At 36.0% G+C, this 14,225-nt stretch overlaps 1 protein-coding gene across 3 annotated transcripts; it reads right to left on the minus strand.

Annotated features, from left to right (window-relative positions):
- Window positions 1-335: 335 nt before the first annotated feature.
- Window positions 336-13,889, minus strand: LOC126778865 (nitrilase and fragile histidine triad fusion protein NitFhit). 3 transcript variants are annotated; one of them, XM_050502594.1, is made up of 11 exons: window positions 13,792-13,889; window positions 13,347-13,520; window positions 12,413-12,571; window positions 11,457-11,652; window positions 6,112-6,244; window positions 5,519-5,734; window positions 4,425-4,619; window positions 3,342-3,456; window positions 2,393-2,470; window positions 886-971; window positions 336-524 (listed from the first exon to the last, which is right to left on the minus strand). In XM_050502594.1, exons 2-11 carry the CDS (start codon window positions 13,455-13,457, stop codon window positions 419-421), a joined length of 1,395 nt encoding a protein of 464 aa, XP_050358551.1. In that variant the 5' UTR covers window positions 13,458-13,520; window positions 13,792-13,889; the 3' UTR covers window positions 336-418. The 3 variants fall into 3 exon arrangements, with proteins under 3 accessions (XP_050358551.1, XP_050358550.1, XP_050358552.1); XM_050502593.1 differs by having other exon boundaries at window positions 13,748-13,877; XM_050502595.1 differs by lacking the exon at window positions 13,792-13,889 and adding an exon at window positions 13,609-13,627.
- Between the last annotated feature and the right edge of the window lie 336 nt (window positions 13,890-14,225).

The following is a 14,225-nucleotide window of genomic DNA, read 5'->3' on the forward strand; positions in this document are numbered from 1 at the left end:
TCGGCAGGGCCAGTCCCCACCACTGTGATCATCATCATCACGTGATCAAGACATTCCTAACAATATATTTAACTCTTGGTTCGGTTTACGCGGCGCGCGCCAGTAAAACTCTTTGCTTTTTTCCAACATCTTCAACAATCATAGTCACCAAAACCTGCCTCATAAATCACTCCGACCATTGGTAAAAACCGTATGAAAATCCGTTCGTTAGTTTTTGAGTTTATCGCGTACATACAGACAGAAAGACGTAGGGGGACACTTTATTTTATAATATCAAGTGAAATGTATTATCTATGGTTCTAAATTAGCTTGCAAGTTAAATTAAAGCTTCTAATAAAACAATAATATAATCTTATCAAACATTTACGCGATTGTAGCCTTTATTTACAAAACGATAACATTCTTTGTTGTTCAACAACTAGCTGTCATTTGTCATCTTCTTCAATTCTTCTCTCAACATCGCCGCTTCTTGCTCCATTTCTTCTAAGTTTCTAACCGGCTTTGCTGGATGACCAGGTTTAACTCTAGAAAAAAAAAATACATTGAATATTTCATATTCTTTTATACGTATCTAAAAATAAATGTAATATGAAACAAAGTCATTGTTTAAAAAAAAATTTTTTATAAGTCGACTTTGGTTAAGTCTCAACGAATTATTTCATGGTGAAAGGGCTTTTTACAAGTCCCTCTGGATGGTACGACCTACTCATCACTTAGTCTACCGTTAAACAGTAATACTCAGTATTGTTATGTACCGGTTTTAAGTTACTTAATTCCCAAGATCATCACTCATTGCTTATGCAAGAAATGGTAACTTACCTAATATGTAGGCCTTATTTTCTTTGTCTATTATAAATTTAAAAAAAAACGTATAACAATACTCACTGATCATGCTTAGCCAATTCCAAATATATTAAATCGTTTTCAATAAAATCTCCTTTCTTCCTCGGCATTATGTGACAGTGCAGATGCTGTAAACGAAATATACATAAAATATATATGTTAGAGATAATCAATTTATAGGTATACGACGTCACTTATGGCAACACTATACAGTGTTGCCATTCTAATAAAATAACGTGATTGTCGTCTTATAGGTTGTCAGATGTCAAGTTGTGAAAATATAAGATGGGTGCCTATTTTATTGTACAGCCGAATGATGTAAGTACGGAAATATAATGGTGTATCTGACACACTTGGTCTCTTGCTCTCAAGACAGCACCAATTTTTTTTAACGCTGGAAATACGCGTTACGCTTTTCCCAGGGAACAGTGGGAGGTATGTGGGGCTCGCCGGTGTCCAAGGCGCCGAGTGCGCCCCGAACCTCGGAACACCCGCTAAAAAACCAGCGGTACAAGTTCCGTCTTAACGAGGAGCGCCACGGGATCGCTTTCGCATGCTACCGTGAGCTCAGGACAGCACCAGCGCCAACGTGCGCACTGACTATATTAATAAAATCAACATGTTGGACGATAATAGCAACCATTTAGAAGGCAATATATGCATATACATGCTTTATTCTATAACCAAGAATAACATACAACAGATTACAGAATATAACAGATTACAGATTATAGAATTGAAAAGTTTAATGGAATAGTTAGCCATACAACAGCGTTGTTATAAAAAAGACGCGCGCAAATTTAAGCCGCCATCTTGTTGGTGGCAGAAATATAAAGTAATAAATTCAGAAGTAATTAATTAATTATTGGCGCGACATATAATAATAATTACATTTTCTAAATTGATTTTCTAAAAAGAGTAACGACCGAAATTAAAATTTAATTTAATCTTGTAAAATGATACAAAAGTACTCGCAAGAGATAACCTTAGAAATAATTTATTTAATTATAATAAAATGCATGATTAATTTTAATTACTATTTTTGATAATTTCAATTTCAATTATGATTATGATTTTTTTCAGATTTCTATTATAACATTAATTTGTAATTTAATTTTAACATTTTTTAAATTCACTTATAATTTTTGTTACTTTTAATTTATGAACCTGGAAGTGCTATGTACACTGTTATTGTTTTAAAAGTTCATTTGTGAATGCTTTGTATGTATGTTGTAAGTGTAATGATAATAATAATAATATCCCGGGACATTTTTCACACCCGGCCATCTGATCCCAAACTAAGCAGAGCTCGTACTATGGAAACCAGACAACTGATATACTACATATACTACTTTTCTTTTGTAAATACATACTTATATAGATAATTAAACCCGGACTCAGGACAAACAGACATGTTCATGCACACAAATGTCTGTCCTGGGTGGGAATCGAAACCACAACCTTCGGCGTGAAAGGCAAGTATCTACCAACCACGCCAACCCATCAGTGTGCTTTTACTAATAAATAAATAAATTCAAAAAAGACGCACCCTAACTGTCTGACCCGCATCTGGACCATCCTGTATAGTGATCGTACACGATTGTGTTTCATGAACTCTCTCCATAAGCTGAAAGGATGAAAAAAAAACATTAATAAACTGTCAATAGTGCAATGGTTTACGGACAGCCTAGCGATTTAAAAGTCCCAAGGTGGTGGTACTGGTGGTAGAGCTTCGTGCAAGCTCGTCTGGGTAGGTACCACCCACTCATCAGATATTCTACCGCAAAACAGCAGTACTTGTTATTGTTGTTTTCCGGTTTGAAGAGTGAGTGAGCCAGTGTAATTACAGGTACAAGGGACATAAAATCTTAGTTCCCAAGGTTGGTGGTGCATTAGTGATGTAAGCGATGGTTGACATTTCTTACAATTCCAACGTCTAAGGGCGTTTGGTGACCACTTACCATCAGGTGGCCCATATGCTCGTCCGCCTTCCTATTCTATAAAAAAAAGGTCAGACTGACCCCTTGGATGTCATCTCCACTTGTTATTTTAATTTATAGCCTTGATTATAGCTTATAATCTTATAGCTTTGATTCTATTCAACATATATTGACAGACAAAACTCAATATTCAATATAGTGACATTTCTTCAACTATAAAGTCCCATTGCCTCCATTTAAAGACAATGTTTGAACTTATTCAACTACGCTGCTCCAATGCGGGTTGGTGGAATTCACATATGGCAGAATTTCAGCGAAATTAGACACACGAAGGTTTCCTCACGATGTTTTCCGTCGCCGTCAAACACGAGATGAATTATAACCACAAATTAAGTACATGAAAATTCTGTGATGCTTGCTCGGGTTTGAACGAACGATAATCGGTTAAGATTCACGAGTTCCTACCTCGGCATCTCGGCTATCCACTTGAACCAAATAGGCAAGCTAACCGCGAAAGTAGTTAAGTACACAACAAGACCCAGCAGTACCAAAACTTACATTTTGGACCAATCGAACTGTCCTGTAGAAGTCATCGGCTTCATCATCAGTCAAGTCCTTATTACGCTCCACCACACGTATCGGAGCTACGAGCACGTGACCGGGGATGACGCACCTGGAAATTCGAATATTCTTTAGGAATGTTCTAGAAACTTCATTATAGTAAGACTTTGGGAATGAAACTATCGCCACCTGGATATTTCTTTGTTACATTTATAACTAATTTTAATGTTAGAGAGGGATTGATTATTTAAATAGTAGCTTTTGTTTCTTGGGATCCAAACTTACTTCATACTAAATTTCATCAAAATCGGTTCAGTGATTTAACCATGAAAGCGGACAGACATACAGATAAGACAAAGTGGGTAGTACGACCAGAACCAGAATACCACATTAAGCACGTTTAACTGTCGTTCTATTAAAAGGTCTGTCGAACAAGTAAGAGACCTGTCTAACAATAATATAGTAGGAAATTTGTAATTTTTTTTTTGTTGTATCTCAATTGTATGGACTTTTGTTGTCTGAGAATAAATTATTATTGTTATAAGACAGTTTCGCATTAATAATATTTTCAACAAATACAAAAACGTAATCATTATACAATATTATCTAAATTGTTTCTAAAATAGAATAACCGCACAAATCTCTCAATCTACATGGTTAGAGAGTTTAAGCCATCACTAAACTTCAGGCTCACGATGGGGAGGCTCGGTTATCTGTGTTCAGCTCACGATCAGATAAATAAATAAATATCCTGGGACATTATTCACACCCGGCCATCTGATCCCAAACTGAGCAGAGCTCGTACTATGGAAACCAGACAACTGATATACTACATATACCACTTTTCTTTTGTAAATACATACTTATATAGATAATTACACCCAGACTCAGTACAAACAAACATGTTCATGCACAGAAATGTCTGTCCTGGGTGGGAATCGAACCCACAATCGGCGTGAAAGGCAAGTATCTACCAACCACGCCAACCAGCCCATCATACATACTCACATGTTTTAACCATCCAATCACGGCTCAAGCCGGTCAGACTTTAGAATAATAAAAGAAGCTATCATACCTTACCTTATATTAACGAACGCATATGTCAAACCGGTCTTATAGAAGACGCAAGATTCTGGCACTTTCACGTGTCCGAATGCATTCGCCGGTCCGGACGTCGTGTGTTGGGTTCGATTCTCGGGCGGTGTGACTTGATGTGAATGCTCTTGTGGGAGTGTGTTGCGCAAGCTTAACGTGTAGAGAGAATAGACGTCCGGTCTGAAATTGTATTAAGAGTATCAAAGCTCAAACTCAAACTCAGCTGCAGTTCTCACGATCGAAGTATTACAAAGTTGAATTCTTTCAAATTATATTCTTGAATTTATTCATATTTTATAACGCAGTGGAAATCTGAACGGTACCCGAGCCCTTGGGTGGGGGGAGAACCGGGTTAGTTACCTTTAGAAAAGTACCCAGGTTTTGGAGAACAACCAGTTTATGTGGGATTCTTAACCACTAAAATAACTTCTTCATGGATCGGAGATCGTAGAGATAGCTTTGTGCGGTAGGTATACCCCACAGTAACAGCCCGTTAATGTCCCACTGCTGGGCTAAGGCCTCCTCTCCTCATTTTGAGGAGAAGGTTTTTGGAGCTTATTCCACCACGCTGCTCCAATGCGGGTTGGTGGAATACACATGTGGCAGAATTTCAATGAAATTAGACAAATGCAGGTTTCCTCGCGATGTTTTCCTTCACCATTAAGCACGAGATTAATTATAATCACAAATTAAGCACATGAAAATTCAGTGGTGCTTGCCCGGGTTTGAACCCACGATCATCGTAAAAGATTCGCGCGTTCTAACCACTGGGCCATCCCGGCTTACCATCACCCACTCATTACAAATTCTACCGCTAAACAGAAATACTTAATATTGTTGTGTTCTGATTGAAAGGGTGAACCAGTGTAAATACAGGCACAAGGGGCATTACATCTTAGATCCCAAGGCCGGTGGCGCATTTTTGATGTAAGGAATGGTTAATATTTCTTACATATATTTATTATACCCAAAAACATTTAAAAAAATCGATACAAGCTCTGGTTATGGAATGCCTTCTCGCTCCAACAAACGTCAAGGAATGACGTCACACTTGCCTTCTACTAAGTGAATACTCTCACCGTCTGTGCTGAAACACTGGCATGTTCCGTCTGACGTTCGCTATCTTGTCTGTTATTTCCGCGATCGCGAAGCTCGGTGCGGATTCCCCGCAATCGGCTAACACTTCGCCCCACGGGTCCACACACAAGCCGCGCCCGTAGGAGCGGCGCTTCGCATTGTGGTCGCCGGTCTGAGCTGCTGCTACCACATAACATTGGTTTTCTATCGCCCTCGATCTGAAGAACAGAAAGCATTTGTTATTTTTATCATAACAGTCTTTTTAAAATCACTATGACTTATAATATGTATCTATTAACACAATCTTGGAATGAATTATGAAACAGTTACAACCAAACAATTCAGGTGATATTTTATTTCTTTCCGGAGAAAGAATAAAAAATTGATTAATTTGTAAAAAAAATTACTAAGCATCCGGCTCGTAGGACCAAATTATTTGGTATCCTACTCAGAGATAAATATCAGTTCTATCACGCTTCATTTGTCGTCCCCCTCCCTCACATACATAGAAATGATTAACCATTTACACACAAGTTTCATCCACCATTCTATAAATTAAAACAAAAAAAATTGCTAAGAGACCATTACAACTTACCTCAATAAAACATGCCAATGCGCTGACCCTGTGGCGTAAGTAAAAGCTGATGGGTAAGTAATTATCTCAGCTCCCATTATACTTAAAGCCGTGCTCAGTTCTGGGAACCGCATGTCATAGCAGATGGCTAGACCTAGAGAGAGGAAAAATATTCTTTATTATTACCTTATGATGAAATAACTTTAAGAGTATAAATAAGCAAACTAAAGAGCATGCTTATTCGAGTGTGAGCCATGAGCACTATAGCAACAGGACTATATACTATACTACACGATATATATTACACTGCTTTAATATTCTAGGGGGGGGGGGGGAGATGAGCTGCAAGATTTACCTGCTCGACCCTACCGTCCCGTATACATCATACCGAATGGTATTGGGTAAATTCCGCCCATGGAGACCCTTGATGAAGGCTCTTTCATTTACTGAAGAGGGCAATCATGTGTGATGTGTCCTGATGTTTTGATCAAGTATCTTAATCTGCCGAAGGTGATCAATGCGCTGGACTGATCACTTAATAAATAAGTGTCCGAATCACCAGAATATTTATGTATAAAATTACTAACTCTTTTTACATAGATCTATAACTATATATTTTTTATGTCGTTTTTTGGCGGGCCGGTTGGCGTGGATCTCTTTGGAATGGTATCCCTGTCAATAATGTCAGGACCTTTCCAAAATTCAAATATGTCACTATTCAGATTCCCATTAATAAAGAAATATCACCAGTTATACAGGGTTACAGGGTAATATGTCACGATCCTTTTAAAGGGTTATAGTTCAGGACAATAGCTATCAAATGACCCCCAAAATGCTTATGCAAAAGTGTATCGTTTTCGAGTTATTAATTTTTTAATATTTTTTTTATTTAAAGGATGTTTAAGATTCTAAAATTCAATAAAAAAAAAATCAACGTATTTTCCCTATTTTTTTTTTATTTCTTGCTAGGGTACATCCTAGTTAATAATAACCAGTTATAAAACAAAAACAATCTTCAAGCATTTTTAAATTACAGATCCAAAACTGTACAACTTTTCGATTTTTAATTTTGATTCTTTAAGTTACTCGCAATTTTTTTGTAAAAATCACTATGGCTCTTATCGTGCGGATCATTTTAAAAACATCTGCGTTTCCTTAGCTATCCATCGGTACATAAAAAGTACAGTAACAATCATAAACTCAGGAGAAAATTAGATAACAAAGAGACCGGGTAGGAAATTCTAAGAAATGCTATTGTTAAGAAATTAAATCTGGATCAAAGACAAAAGGACCTCAATGCAAAGTAGTTAAAGATTATTTTTAATAGGGGTAATAGGTAAAAAAGGAGAGATAAACCAGAGCTGTTTGTGGAATACTATTATCAATTCCTTTGAATTTACCGTCATTTTTTCTAATTTCCTTTTATCTCATTTCTTTTAGGAATAAGAGTAATAAAACCTTGTCGGGGTACATAATACTCACTGTACTTGCACTGCTCGTATAGTGTGGACGCGCTTTAGTGAATATTGATCTCTTAAATTTTTGAAAAAAACCGCTTCGTTTACTGGACCCTGTTTCTTACAACTTCGTGACTCGGCTAGCTAAAAGGAATTTGTGATTTGTGTTTATGATAACTTGGCGCGTAAAAAGGACTATTATGGCTGCAGAACAAAATTCTTCTCGTCGTCCGTACTCTAATGAGGAATACGCTGACATCTTATTTTGCTATGGATATTGTAACGGTGACGCCGCAGCTGCTCGTCGTGAGTATAATCGTCGATTTCCGGATCGCCGGACACCTGACAATAGTGTCTTTATTGGTGTGTATCGTCGAATTAGAGAAACTGGTCGCGTGCAAAGGAGACAATCTGATTCCGGACGCCCTCGTGTCCGTTCTCCAGATGAAGAAGATGTAATTATTCGTCATTTTCGAGAGGACCCTACAGTTTCCACCAATTGAAGAACTCAAAACAAGAATAATGAATGCTGCAAATTCTATTCGACATAGCTTGAGTAGTGTTGTAGTAAAAAGTGAATTAAGAAAAAGAATGTGTATTTGTATACGAAATAGGGGATCTCATTTTGAACACGAATTATGAATAATAAACAGTGTAATTTCGAAAGTATGGAGTAACTAAAAAGATTAAGTATTTTGTTTTTGATTTAAATTCAAAATTGCAATGACAGCTCTGGTTTATCTCTCCTTTTTTACCTATTACCCCTATTAAAAATAATCTTTAACTACTTTGCATTGAGGTCCTTTTGTCTTTGATCCAGATTTAATTTCTTAACAATAGCATTTCTTAGAATTTCCTACCTGGTCTCTTTGTTATCTAATTTTCTCCTGAGTTTATGATTGTTACTGTACTTTTTATGTACCGATGGATAGCTAAGGAAACGCAGATGTTTTTAAAATGATCCGCACGATAAGAGCCATAGTGATTTTTACAAAAAAATTGCGAGTAACTTAAAGAATCAAAATTAAAAATCGAAAAGTTGTACAGTTTTGGATCTGTAATTTAAAAATGCTTGAAGATTGTTTTTGTTTTATAACTGGTTATTATTAACTAGGATGTACCCTAGCAAGAAATAAAAAAAAAATAGGGAAAATACGTTGATTTTTTTTTTATTGAATTTTAGAATCTTAAACATCCTTTAAATAAAAAAAATATTAAAAAATTAATAACTCGAAAATGATACACTTTTGCATAAGCATTTTGGGGGTCATTTGATAGCTATTGTCCTGAACTATAACCCTTTAAAAGGATCGTGACATATTACCCTGTAACCCTGTATACCAACCGTATAGAAGAATACCAATTCCCTTAGAAGGAAAAGCGAACAAATAACTTATCAAACTTAAAGAAACTGACATTATTGGACCGTCACCATGAGTTTCTCCAATGGCACCAGTATTAAAAGAAAATGGTGAGGTTCGGATCTGTATTGACATGAGACGAGCAAATGAGGCCATTATTAGAGAAAATCACCCACTCCCTACAATGGATGAACTCTTGCCAAATTTTAGACAAGCCAAGTATTTTTCCCGACTTGATGTAAAAAATGCTTTTCACCAATTAGAAATTGATGAAAGCAGCAGATATATTACCCCTAAATGAAATTGATCCAGGCAGTGCAGCAGACATTGAGATTACAGCATTAAAAAACGGAGTTTTCGATAATAAGTGGGATGAATCTGTTATTGCATATAAACCTTTTCAAACAGAGATTTGTTTCCAGGGCAATATAGCATTAAGGGCTAATAAGCTTATTATCCCGAAAAAACTTCGTAATAGAGCTTTCGAAGCTGCTCATCAAGGACATCCCGGTATAGTAGCCATGAAGATACGCCTTAGAACCAAGGTATGGTGGCCAAAGATCGACAGTTATGCTGAGAATAGAGTTAAAGCTTGCAAAGGGTGTACACTTGTTTCAGCACCAAATCCACCTTATCCGATTAAAAGAAGAGTTCTCACAGTTGTGCCTTGGATTGATGTGGCGATCGATTTCTTTTTTTATATGCGCCGGGAGGGCAAATGACTCTAATCCACCTGATGGTAAGTGGTAGTAGAGTTCAAACGCGACGACGGCCAGTACAGTCGGGAAGAATGTTCTGCAATAGCCGCCCCCGCCTTGCCGGCCCGCAAGATGCTTCTTCACGCCTCGTTTTTTAGGAACCCAGGTTGTAAAAGGAGTGGAACACGTAAGCTGGTAAGGAATTCCATTTTTTGGAAGTGCGACTAAGAAAGGATAACTCCTTTGGTAACCCAAATTTCTTTGTGCGCGATGGAATTGATGTCACAGTTAGGCGGTGACATCGAGAGCCAGCACGCGTAGACTTGTGAAGGAAGGGGGAAGCAGGAATTAGAGAGAATAATTCCTCAGAGCACTCGCCGTGATACAGTCGATAGAAAGCGCTCAGCGCTGCTATCTCTCGACGCAATTGTAAAGGCTCCTAGGACCACTGCTATCAAATGATTATTTATTCGTTCTTGTGGATTAATTTAGTCGGTATAAGGAGATAAAAGTCATGAAGAATGTTACACCCGCAGGAACGATTAATGCACTTAAACAAATAATTTCTCGGCTCAGATACCCTGTACCGCTGACACGTGACAACGGTAACCAGTTTACTAGCGAGAATTTTAGGGAATTTTGTAAGGAATGTGGTATTACTAATTAGTCAACTAGAAAAGAAAGAGTGGAAAGATGACCTTTTAGAATACATGATAATGTGCACACCTCATACTGCAACTGGGAAAACCCCTGCAGAACTATTCTTCCGTAGACAATTCCGTCATAAAATACCTATAGCAGCAGATATTGAAAATAAAATAACAGATTCAGAAGTGAGAGACAGAGACAAAGAAAAGAATGATAAAGAAAAAGAATATGCTGATATGAAAAGACAAGCTGTGGATTGTAATTTAGAAATCGGTGAAAAAGTCTACATAAAAAACATGACCAAGGAAAACTAACACCAAACTTTAACCCAGAAGCCCATACAGTAACAGACGTACATGGCGGAGACGTTAGAGTAAGGAACGATTCAACAGGAAAATAATATCGTAGAAATGTTATTCACCTAAAAAGAATAGAAAATAATAATTGGAAAGTTGTCGATCAAAGTGAAAATAGTGAAATGCATCCGGAAGCTGAAAACTGATTATTCCCTTTTATATATCGTAAGCATCAAAATCTATTATAATGAAAGTGTTTGATTATCATTAAATAGCTACAACCTGATTATATGCAATTATTTGTTTTCTTAAAAGAAGGAGGGGATGTAGTTTACAGGTGTAGTTTACATGGGCGGAGTGGGGGGCATTCGTGTTCCGACTGCCGTAGCGTGCGAACAAATGTCATTGCTTGGTGCGTATATTTAGTGGTAGTATAGTAATAGTGGTTGGTGTTATCAAGCATTTTACACCATCGTACAAACTCGCTTAATTTCGGATCAATAGACTTGTGTAAATAATGTCCCAGGATATTATTATTATTATTATTATATATCCTAGCCAACGGTGACCAACTTAACTAATCATAAAAAGATATTGTTAAAATTAATACATCAAATTAAACCAATAACGCCATCTGTTAACCATATAGTGTACTAATTGTGTAAGCACTCAATTTAATAATATATGTTTATAATCTGTATAAAATAAATAAATTAGTTCTTTGATAGTCACCGTTGAAGTAACGTGTTTTATTTTTTTTTTTACTAATAGATATACATTATAAAAAACTCCAACTTTCCAATGAGTTCTCTATCATCCAGTGAAAATGGTTTTAAATGTCTGATACAGGATTATTCATTTCCTATTGACCAATAAAAATGGGCCTTTAGGTTTCTTCCTACCTACCAATCCTGCCGATAGGCGAGTCAACGGGCGCCACGATCTGGTTACCAGGAGTACAAAAGTCGCTCTCCTTCAGCCTTATATTCCTCTCCGGTATTTCTACATCAAACAAGTGTATCTTTCTGTATGTCTGAACAATATCACCATTATTGTTTATTATTATATGTGTATTGAAGAGTTTCTTCGGATCGTTTTCATTCTGAAAATATAATAATTACAAAAAATCTTTAAAAGAGAAGCTGAGATAGCCTAGTGGTAAGAACGCGTGAATTTTAACCGATGATCGTGGGTTCAAACCCGGGCAAACACCACTGAATTTACATGTGCTTAATTTGTGTTTATAGTTCATCTCGTGATAGATGGTGAAGGAAAACATAGTGAGGAAACCTGCATGTGTCTAATTTCATTGAAATTCTGCCACATGTGTATTCTACCAACCCGCATTGGAGCAGCGTGGTGGAATAAGCTCCTAACCATCTCCTCAAAAGGAAGTTAGCCAAGCAGTGGGACATTAACAGGCTGTTACTGTTTATACAGAAGCAAAAACTGTACCGAAGAATACAGGGTCGAGCCTAGGCGAGCGCAACTGAATGTTGTGTTTGTTATTTTTTTATAGAATAGGACGACGTGTCCCTTGTGCATGTAATTACACTGGCTCACTCACCCTTCAAACCGGAACACAACAATATCAAGTACTCCTGTTTTGCAGTAGAATATCTGATGAGTGGGTGGTACCTACCCAGAAGAGCTTGGACAAATCCCAACCACCAGTAAAGTAATACATCTTGTGCTCTACGGTGTAGGAAAACATTTTGAGGAAACCTCCATGTGGCCATTATAAAACGCTGCATATGGCAGCACAGATATTTCACAGGATCTAAATCATGTTTCAAGAGGTATGTTTTAAACAATATTACTCTATACATCATTATAAGGGGTTAATATAAGATTTATCATACCTTTTCATGCACTCCACCCATAGACAACCAAACATTGTGTTCCGCTGCCAATTCTCTATACTTCTTAACAGTATTGCCAGTTAATATTGATTCAGCCGAGTTAAGTGTGTCTTGCTTATTATCACAGATAAAATCACATGCTTCTGGAAAAAATATCACCTGTAATATAAACAATATTATTAGTTAGTTTTATTTTTTACTGGTAACTTTTAAGCCATATTAGTAAGTCAAAGTAAATAGTATATTTATTTTTGTTGCATTTTAATATCAAAATATAGTGAACCAGATTTTTATTATAAATTATCAAAATATGCTAACACAACCTCTTGTGTAACTAGATCCAATAATTATAAACTATTACAATACAATTTAAAAATGAATTGTTCATTTTACATAGTCAATTTTACAAGTCATTGCACAGGCAACACTGATCAAGTAACAAAAACCAAGTATTCACAATAAAAGTATGAAATAGATTATATTTCCATACTAGCAATACCAAATTTTATATATTTTTACATTTGATGTGCCAGCTGGTGTGATTGGTAGATACTTGCCTTTCATGCCGAAGGTTGTGGGTTCGATTCCCACCCAGGACAGACATTTGTGTGCATGAACATGTCTGTTTGCCCTAAGTCTGGGTGTAATTATCAATATAAGTATGTATTTACAAAAGAAACGTAGTATATGTAGTATATCAGTTGTCTGGTTTCCATAGCTCGAGCTCTGCTTAGTTTGGTATCAGATGGCCGTGTGTGAATAATGTCCCAGGATATTATTATTAATATTTGTACTTTCATTCTTATTCTCACTGTATATTTTATATTACAAGAAAAAAAGTTTATCTAGCATTTTTATAGATGGCGACAACTATACTAATCTATGCAACGCTGCACTGGAGCCTTTATCCGCCTAGCTACGCTACTACACCTACCTGCACATTTTCCTTAACAGCATCCCTTATTAATTGACTAACAACGTTTAAATTCGCTACTTTGTCCGCTACTGATGTCATTTGACATACTGCTATTCTTTTGTTTCCCATTGTATTAATATGTCGTTTACCCTGGATCTCTGTTATTCGCTTAAGTACAGATAACGTCCGAAACTGAAATAACAATTTGCATATATATTTAATACACGTATTATATTTAATAAGCGTTATTACTTAATAAATGTTTATTGTACGTGCATACAAACGGTAATTAGTTGCGTATTAGATTTGTTTGCAAAATGCGCGTAATAAGAATAAGACAAACATCTTTATCATTATAAGCGGCAACAAAAGATAAGTATGACATTAGTGAGTTTTTAACCATAGTTAGCTTCGCTTACCCTCATGATACTTAATCTAAGCAGCGGTAGAAATAAAAAACTACCTGAATAAACTTTTATTTATTACTTTCATCAATATTTGTAAATCAGCTGTTTATTTTCGGATAAGCTTCAAAAAGTAAAGGTTATAAATGTCGTTGTCACAAATGTCACAATTATTCGCATTTTTTTTTCGAATAATGGTATAAGCAAAAGTATTACACCATACAATCACATCCGCTTTAATTTATTTCAAATTCAAAATTGTGTAACTTTTTAAGGCATTTTTGATTTCAAGAACTTTTGTTTTTTTTAATAGAAGATAGAATACTTAACGCATTTAAAATAATGTAATATAATATTTAAAGTATATATTTATTTATATAATATATTTGTCTCTTAGTCCAAATAAATCTTTGTTCAGCTTAAAACGCTAAGACCTTCGAGTAATAGGTGCAAATAAATCATTAAAAATATAACAAATCTTATTATAATTGTC

The sequence above is a fragment of the Nymphalis io genome, chromosome 27 (assembly GCF_905147045.1).
Source record: "Nymphalis io chromosome 27, ilAglIoxx1.1, whole genome shotgun sequence".
NCBI classification, from domain to species: Eukaryota; Metazoa; Arthropoda; class Insecta; order Lepidoptera; family Nymphalidae; genus Nymphalis; species Nymphalis io.